At 41.4% G+C, this 8048-nt stretch overlaps 3 protein-coding genes across 5 annotated transcripts; 1 reads left to right on the forward strand and 2 right to left on the reverse strand.

Annotated features, from left to right (window-relative positions):
* Positions 1-271: 271 nt before the first annotated feature.
* On the reverse strand, positions 272-4042 carry LOC124348388 (transducin beta-like protein 2). 3 transcript variants are annotated; one of them, XM_046798590.1, is made up of 8 exons: positions 3813-4042; positions 3525-3743; positions 1539-1792; positions 1277-1463; positions 1047-1211; positions 933-953; positions 664-852; positions 272-575 (listed from the first exon to the last, which is right to left on the reverse strand). In XM_046798590.1, exons 1-8 carry the CDS (start codon positions 3916-3918, stop codon positions 355-357), a joined length of 1362 nt encoding a protein of 453 aa, XP_046654546.1. In that variant the 5' UTR covers positions 3919-4042; the 3' UTR covers positions 272-354. The 3 variants fall into 3 exon arrangements, with proteins under 3 accessions (XP_046654546.1, XP_046654545.1, XP_046654544.1); XM_046798589.1 differs by lacking the exons at positions 272-575; positions 664-852; positions 933-953; ... (1 more) ...; positions 1277-1463; positions 1539-1792 and adding an exon at positions 1933-3467; XM_046798588.1 differs by lacking the exons at positions 272-575; positions 664-852; positions 933-953; ... (1 more) ...; positions 1277-1463; positions 1539-1792 and adding an exon at positions 1933-3473.
* Positions 3913-6242, reverse strand: LOC124348389 (phosrestin-2-like). The gene is made up of 8 exons (XM_046798591.1): positions 6082-6242; positions 5837-6018; positions 5593-5771; positions 5388-5529; positions 5163-5320; positions 4951-5097; positions 4754-4883; positions 3913-4688 (listed from the first exon to the last, which is right to left on the reverse strand). Exons 1-8 carry the CDS (start codon positions 6188-6190, stop codon positions 4569-4571), a joined length of 1167 nt encoding a protein of 388 aa, XP_046654547.1. The 5' UTR covers positions 6191-6242; the 3' UTR covers positions 3913-4568.
* Positions 6243-7102: 860 nt separating this feature from the next.
* LOC124348394 (40S ribosomal protein S26-like) lies at positions 7103-7994 on the forward strand. Its single transcript, XM_046798596.1, has 4 exons — positions 7103-7243; positions 7453-7630; positions 7702-7835; positions 7902-7994. The coding sequence occupies exons 1-4, from the start codon at positions 7241-7243 to the stop codon at positions 7944-7946; spliced, it is 360 nt and encodes a 119-aa protein (XP_046654552.1). The 5' UTR covers positions 7103-7240; the 3' UTR covers positions 7947-7994.
* Positions 7995-8048: the final 54 nt, after the last annotated feature.

Consider the following 8048-nt stretch of genomic DNA (forward strand, 5'->3'; position numbering starts at 1 on the left):
GACCGAATCGCTGCTGTTTCCTTCCTGGTTGCCATGCCACCATATAGCCCTGGTAAACATCAGTGCGGGCTACGCATGTCTGGTACCTGGTACCTATATACTGTTTCCAAGTGGCTTTACATGCACATGCATGATCAGCCGTGATCATTCAGACGATCACAGGATTGCATGAACCCTAAAGTTCTTTATTTTCTTTTTCTTGCCAGGTTAGTGAGAAAGAAAACCAATACCATTAACACTGCAACTTGACACGAAAGTAGTAGCCAGTAAGTCAAATGTCAGGTATCCAAATAACGAAGATTGTGGTATATTAGACCATTCTCCCTTATTCAGAATCTGTATTTTTATCCCAAGTTAATTTCTGGCATTGAACAATTCAACCAAGGCTTTCGCCTCTTTTAATTGTATCTGACAACGCTCCTTCAGCGCTTGGCCAGTTGCTTTTCTTAGTTTCACTTCCAAGTCAGCTGCGGCAATCTTGAAACCAGGGACGTTATGAAAAACGCGGACGTACTTGTCGCCGGTCGTCAAGATAAATCGCGAAGTTGAGTCGAAGCGCAGTCGAGTAATAGGAGCTAAAAATACAAATTATAAAAATGAAATACAAGAGTATCAAATGACACGACAAGATTTAAAGTTTAAACTGCGAAATTGGGTTATTACCCGCATGAATGTCTGGAATGTGAGCCAATAACTCGGCGTTGGCCGTGGAATAAATGTAGAGAGAACAGTTGGAGCCAATTGCCACGACTCTGCCATCTGGGGCAAGGGCGACGCGTGCTGGTTCATTTCCCTCGCTCTTCCATTTGCCGGAAACCACTAAAGTAGCGAGTTGTCCTTGACGATAATCAACTAGTGAAAGGGGAGTATATGGTGTTAATAACGCGCAAAGAGTAAAACTGTAAAAGGGGAAATAGCAATCGCTTTATTACTGTTGGTGTTGTAGAGACGCCCTGTTCCCAGACGACAACGGCGAAAACATTAAAGAGCAAAGTTAATAATTTGTGTGCAAATTTAATAGATTAATGGATTAAACAAGTCCTTACATGTTCCGTCCTTAGAAATGGTCACCATACGTCCGGAATCGGGGCTATAATCAAAGCTGTAAATACCGGAGGTGTGACCAGACAATTCAAAAGCACGATTCAACTTTTCGAATTCACCAGATCGGGAGAAAACAACCTCCCATACTTTGACTTCCGGCGTGAATCCTGCAAGGGAGAGACGATTAAAATAAAGGCACGATGCAATTCACATCAGAAAGGGGCTTGCGAACCGGATGTGGCAACAAATCGGCCGTCAGGAGAGATCTTAGCCGAGTAGGTTTCCATTTGATTGGTTATCACAGAAGCCAATAAATTCCCTTTCAAATCAAGAACGTCCAGTTCATTTTTCGGTGTACACGTCATGATGAAACGCCCCGTGCTGGCGACGTCAATGGCCAAAAGGTCAGCTTCCCGAGTCTATTAAAAATAGAAAAAAACCCAATGTTAGTTGCAAAATGAAAAGTGAAAGGGAGCCAGCCATCAATTACGTACCTTTTCAAATGCGTGTGAGACTTGAACAGAAGGCAGTCCTCCGGCCTCGGGCTTTTTCAGCACCTTGTAGATTTCGATATTGTTACCCAAAGCGCGGACCGTCAGTAAAGCCTTGGAGTCTGGGCTCCAGCGAATCAGTGTGGCGGAATCATATTGCACGTGAGCACGAACCGTCCGGATATCCTTCATATTGAGTTCCATCACGGTAGAGTCCAGTCTGCCAAAGTTCAGTTTCCATAGCATCAGCGAACGGTCTACACGAAGAAATGGAGGGTAAATAAATTATCACTAACCAGAAAGCATAGCAGACAACAGATTATACAAGAAATTAATTATTAGTTAGTATACTTAAATACTATGGGGAATAATAATAATCGAAAACGTCCAAGAATAATTCACGATTGGAAAATCACGAGTGTATTTTGAGCATTTGCGCTTAGCTTGGTTGGTTTAAAAAGAGACAATTAACAAGATTAAGACAATGAATCAATGATAAAGAATAGTATAAATACGAAGATAAATACGAGGACAAATGCGATTGGCAATTAAAGAACATTTCAGCGCAAATGCATGAATGTAGAACACTTTGACTTTGAGTAAAGGAGTGTAGATACATGATTGAATCAATTATAAAACGACAAGGAAAAAAATTGTGCCATTTTGAGAACTTTGATTCTTAAGGCATGTGTTCAGATCTATGCCGCGGTCGCAATTGACAGGCGGCCTTCCATAAAACGAGCTCTGCGCATGCCCGTGCATCTTCGAAGCTATCGTGGCCGTTATGGCCTACCTGTATGTGTCGCTGAAGGTAGGTGGCAACGAGCGACTTGAGCGAGCGGCGAAAAGGGAAACCGAAATAGTGAGGGAAAAGGACGGCAGTATCGATTATAACAGAGTGGAGGATACGCAAAGCACGAAGGTCATTTTCGAGTCCGTGTCCGATGAGAATGGTTTGAGAATAAATGAAGCCAAGCAGATCCCGTTGAACGTCACTGATTGTCTTTGTGGCCTTCTTGAGGTCTTGTTCGCATAGGCCGGAAAAACGCGTGTTGTAATCAATCACCCGGTGGTGTGGTTTCACCAAAGCTTCGTAAACCAGACAGCCGTCGATACTAATAACTGAAACTTTGCATACTTCCAGGCCACGGCCAGTGTAGCACATCTCGCAGTCCAAGGCGTATATTGAATGACATTTGGGTCCGATTCCGGGTGTGGTGCGGACGTAGTCTGTAAATGGTCCATTCATTCCAGGGCTAACGCCATTCCAGACGTGGAGATCGCCGGATGTACACCCAATAGAACCTTCATGTCCAGGACAGCAGGTATAGCCGTGGCTTTCACCTGGAGAACAAGGGCGCTTCCATTGACCCCAATGATATATGCATCTTTCCTCCGTTAGGTATTCACCGTCCAATGTGACAAAGAAGCCCTTTTTACATCGAACGCAGCGTTTTTCAAGGCTAGGACTCAGCGGTGGTTTCTCTTCGTACGGATCGCTGTGCTCGGAACTGTAAAGATGTTCAGCCATTTCAATTATTTCCGGTTGATGTCTAAATGCACGCTTCACGTCACTCCGATAATACGTGACGTTCGCTTCAGGAGTCTTGTAAATGATTGCTCGATTGGGGTAAAATGAACTTTCAACTGGATAACCCAAATTGAGCAGCTGGTCATCTAGCAAGACATACTGATATAAAAAGGAATAAATTTCAGAATTCTTCATTTGCAGTCTGGTGTAGTATTTCAGGGGAGTGGCTCTTCTCATTCTCTGCTTGCTTTCAACAGTTTTGGTCGGATGTTCTTTCTTCTTGTTCCCAGCTTGAGTTTTCTTCATCCGATTTCTTTTCTGTCTTCGACTGAGTACACAGCCAGAGTCTGTCTCACTAGGGGTTGGAGTCTCAACCATTGGTTGGGAGACAAATACTTCATCTAGTTCTAACTAACATTACACTTTGCTCAAACAACACTGCAAAAATAAAAAATTACCTTCAGCACAAGTGGCAAGATGTTTCCCATTGGCACTGAAGTCCATATCAGTGATAGCACCAGTATGGCCTTTAAGTGATGTCAGCAGCCATGAGTGAGTGAACGTAGATTTGGAATCCTTGGAAATAGCAACAGCTGGTTTCTTTTTCGCTGGTTTCGATTGGGCCCCTGATGATTTCTTTCCATCTTTTTTACCTCCAGCAGCTTTTTCACTTTTCCCTGTTGAAAGAAAAATAAATCAAGTTAATAAAAAATTCTCAACCTCAAACCATGAACAAGTTTATTGACCTTTAGTGCTGGATTCGGAGGACTTCTTAGTCAGAGACCACACTAAAACGGCTATCAGGGCGCCGATAACTAACGTCAAAATAACAATTCCAAAATCAAATGCCATCTCATTGCTTTTTAATTCTCTCAATATCCTGGTCTAAAATAAATTCTTTACACCGGTAATGAAGAAGCCTTTTACAATCACACGTGTACTCATACACGTCTCTGAGCAACTACAGACGAAAATTATCGGAATAGCGGGAATACATAGGAATGTGAATACATTATGACACCAAGGTTAAAACAAGGAGGAACTTAGCTGGTAGACAGCGCCTCTGCAGACATCCCCAAAGGGCTTCACGCGATTAGTTCGCTTAATCCTCGCGTGCACAGAGTTATGGCGCTGCCGTGCTTCAAACTTAGACATTTCGAAATTGTTCTCCTTGACTTTGCTTCCGTGTTTGACAGCAGTGCATACGTCACTGGAAAAATAGTTGCCGGTTTCTTTGAAAACAAGCGTGAGTCATTGAACACAAGCCACAACATATTAAAATGTTGGTGGAATTCCCAAGAAAGATAACAAATTTTTTTTAAGGATGCTGTATTAGTTTCTATAGTAGCGAAATCGTACATTATTATATTCATTTATATCGGATTAAATTGGATAACACCTGCGGAGGCAACAGTAGGCTAGTTCTATATGACTGTTACTCGCTGCTCTTAAATAAGGCAGGGCCATTGATAAAGATGTTTTGAAAATAAAGATTTTTCTTATTATTCATCTACGTCGTCCAATTTCATGCGATCCAAGTCTTGACCAGCGTCGTCAACAGAGTTGCTTCCGAATGTTTCGAAAGCAACGCTATCCATACGGGGCAACTTCTTGGGATTTGGCTGAAAACGAGAAATAATCATGTTAGCAAATTTAACATAACTTAAACTAGAAATTGATGTAATACCTTCGGGTGCATCATGATAATCGGAAGCTCACCAACCAATTCACCAGCCAGAGCACCAAGGAACAGCCTGACTTTAATCAAGTAAGTTACGATGATGCCAAATCCATCGCGATCGTCAGGGTTAGCCATCCTGTTAAATGGAAATTAAACGGGTTATAACAAAGAAACTAAAGATTTAAAAAAGAAATCTGTAGTACAGAGTAGTCGAGGCAAGTTCGGTATCTTCATCACGAAGACGGCCACCGAGAGCGACACCATGTCGGTCCGCAACGGCCGCACCGAGACGTGGAGTCAAGGTGTAAGTGCGATGCAAAGTTCCACCTGGGGGGATTGGGCAGCCCTCACTGTGCAAAGGAAATGATTAACGATTTTATTATGCAAATGTCTAAAATGTTAAGTGATTTCTTACGAAGTATCGAGAGTGACTACGGGTGTTTTGTATGACCCGTGTTCAAAGAGACACACGTCAATGCATTGGAGAACTTGGGCACGGAGTTTCTTCACAGTTTTATTGCTGCGATTCTGAATGACGACATTCACCGCAATAGGGTCTCCATGGTGATACAGCTGTTGAATAAGAAAAGTAAAACCGTGAAAGTTCAATAACATTGGTATACCAATTTATTTCAATTACCTGTTTGTCCAAGTTGATTTCCATCTCCAAGTCTCCTGGACTAAGGACGAAATCACGACGTACAACCGTGCACGGTTGACGACCCTGTTGACCCTGAGACGGGGCAAATTGGATTACCCGGATACCCATCGAGATGGAGCTCCTGTAAATGGAAACTTGGATTTAAAATTGTTTTAGGTAAATCGATTTGTTTTTTCAAGTAAACCTTTTGTGAGCTCTATCATCCATTGACTCTCCGACAAAGATCCGCAGAAAGTATTCAACTCCGCATGGTTTTCCAGAAGCTTCTGGTCCTGGTTGGAGAGTAACCGAAGGTGGAGCATTTTTCGGCAGTTCAAAAATGAATGGAAAAGCATTGCTGCCTAATTTTTTGATCAAACGCTCCTGTAAAATATTTTTCAAGGTAAAAATCATTTCGAAATACACCCAGTGCTTTGTATACATTTTACCTGCATTTTGGTGAGGTCACTCTTTTGGCTGGCTCGAATCTCACCCGAAGCCATGAGCAAGTCCTTTTGGAACTCCAAACCCATGACTTCATCTTCCTCACGACCATAACGGAAACTGCAGACGATCTGGCCAAACAATTTCCGGCCTTTCAAGTACTCGGGATCAATCAAGGCGACGCCATCTGCACAGTAAGAAATAGGATTAATTCCGCTCGTTTTTTCCGACACGATGGGTAAATGCTTACCAACAGATTCGATTTTGGTGATGTTATCGATGTAATCACGCTTGCCCAGGTAAACTGTGACCTTGCTGTTGGGCGAAGTCTTCTTGAAAACTTTCAGAGCGTACACCATTTTTGCTTAGGATGGAGTTTTTTTGCAGGAGCGAATGATGAAACAATGGAGCGGGATGTGAGTATTTATACTAGGCTGTGCCCAGCGCTAGGTAAATTGGATCAGGTTCAGTTGGTTCGGTAGTAATGGGATTACTTTGATCATCTCATGTAAATACAAAGCAGTCCACTGCGTCGTGAGCAGGTCCTCACAATAAATACTGCAAAGTTCAAATTTTGTAAGGTTATTTGTTTTGAAAGTGAAAATATCACGCGCTGAACAGGAGCACAGCAATTTGTTTCCTGAAAGAAAAATCATTAACACATTAACATTATGTTTCAAAATTTTAAATTTAAAAGGTATTGAAGTGGTAATTAAATGGATGCAACGTTGCAGTCTGCTTTAGGATTTACAAATTATAAACACGCCTCGTTGGAACTTGAAAAGGCTTCTTCAACTTCCACGTGACTATGTAAATCGATTAAAGTACTTTAGGCGCAGTTCCGTAGTAAGTCGGGGCAAAGGTGGTCAATGTGGCTTCGTTACAGCGCAGCATGCAAATGCTAAAAATCAACACGGAATAAAACTATGCTTTGCATCGGACGTAAACCATTCCTTGAGAATCAAAAACTTATAGTACGCAATATCACTTCTATGATTCGATTACCTTCATGTAAACCATATTTACTTCGTGCAAAAACTTTAGAAGTGCAAAACCCTAAGCGAGTCAGAGTTTGGTATTCACTTTAAGCAGATTTGTATGTACCGCCACGGCATTTTTGGAGAACGACATGAAGTTTAGTTTCATTAAATGTCCGAACGCCAAACAAAAACTAAAATAATTACAAAAATAGTTATTCATCAATATCAGTATGATTAATTTAAAGTAAAATAATTATTTTTCTATTTTTGTTTATCTGTCAAAAAAACAGGCTGGAAGTTTTGAGTATCGATCAGTAAAAGTGTGTTTAGGGACGTACTAGTATAAACCAACAAACGCTGCCTCACTCGCTTTCTTCCTTCAGAAATTTTTTTCTCGTATTCTGCCATTTTCCTTTCATCAGCGTGAGAATGGTAACATTTACGACGATTTCTCCTTTATATCATAGATAATTATTGAAAAAAGTCAATTCCTAGTACAAATATTCATAGAATAAGTTACATTTTAATTATTTCAATCGCTTGTAATTGAAAATTTTTGATAGACCCATGTTCTTTCGAGTCATCCACGTTTGTTAGGCCGGTCATGTGAAGGTTCTAAACATATTTTTTCTCTCTTTTAGACAAGCAAACGCCGCAACAGTGGACGCTCCAAGCATGGCCGTGGCCACGTTAGTGCTGTTCGTTGCACTAACTGTGCCCGTTGTGTCGCCAAGGATAAGGCCATCAAGAAATTTGTTATTCGTAACATTGTAGAGGCTGCTGCAGTTCGTGACATCACTGATGCCAGTGCTTTTGCCTGTAAGCATTTTATTGCATATGGCTACATACCTCTTAATGTTACGTTGACTGATGATCTGTTTCTTTTACAGCAATTGCTTTGCCCAAGCTGTACGCAAAGCTTCACTACTGTGTTTCCTGTGCTATCCACTCCAAGGTAGTGCGCAATCGCTCACGCGAAGACCGTAAGATCAGGACTCCTCCACCAAGGTTCCCCAACCGACCTGTAAGATATTACAAAATATTGATTTGTTATTGCAAAGTGGTTCATTGTTATACTTTTGCATTACAGGATAACAGACCAGGACAGGGAAATAACGCCGTCCAACGTCGTTAAATTTTCTAAATGTGGTCAGATGACTGAATACATTGCATTCTGATCATGTCTTTTGTTTTAAACCACTGTCTTTACTTTGGGTATCCAGATTAATTATATATT

The sequence above is a fragment of the Daphnia pulicaria genome, chromosome 7 (assembly GCF_021234035.1).
Source record: "Daphnia pulicaria isolate SC F1-1A chromosome 7, SC_F0-13Bv2, whole genome shotgun sequence".
Lineage (NCBI taxonomy): Eukaryota > Metazoa > Arthropoda > Branchiopoda > Diplostraca > Daphniidae > Daphnia > Daphnia pulicaria.

Coding starts and splice junctions, on each gene's coding strand:
- LOC124348388 (XM_046798588.1), bottom strand. CDS start 3,918: ATGGCATTTGATTTTGGAATTGTTATTTTGACGTTAGTTATCGGCGCC. Junction 3,744..3,812: donor CTCCGAATCCAGCACTAAAG/GTCAATAAACTT, acceptor TTCTTTCAACAG/GGAAAAGTGAAAAAGCTGCT. Junction 3,474..3,524: donor TCTTGCCACTTGTGCTGAAG/GTAATTTTTTAT, acceptor AATGTTAGTTAG/AACTAGATGAAGTATTTGTC.
- LOC124348389 (XM_046798591.1), bottom strand. CDS start 6,190: ATGGTGTACGCTCTGAAAGTTTTCAAGAAGACTTCGCCCAACAGCAAG. Junction 6,019..6,081: donor CACCAAAATCGAATCTGTTG/GTAAGCATTTAC, acceptor CTTACTGTGCAG/ATGGCGTCGCCTTGATTGAT. Junction 5,098..5,162: donor GTAGTCACTCTCGATACTTC/GTAAGAAATCAC, acceptor TCCTTTGCACAG/TGAGGGCTGCCCAATCCCCC.
- LOC124348394 (XM_046798596.1), top strand. Junction 7,631..7,701: donor TGATGCCAGTGCTTTTGCCT/GTAAGCATTTTA, acceptor TTTCTTTTACAG/CAATTGCTTTGCCCAAGCTG. Junction 7,836..7,901: donor CAAGGTTCCCCAACCGACCT/GTAAGATATTAC, acceptor TTTGCATTACAG/GATAACAGACCAGGACAGGG.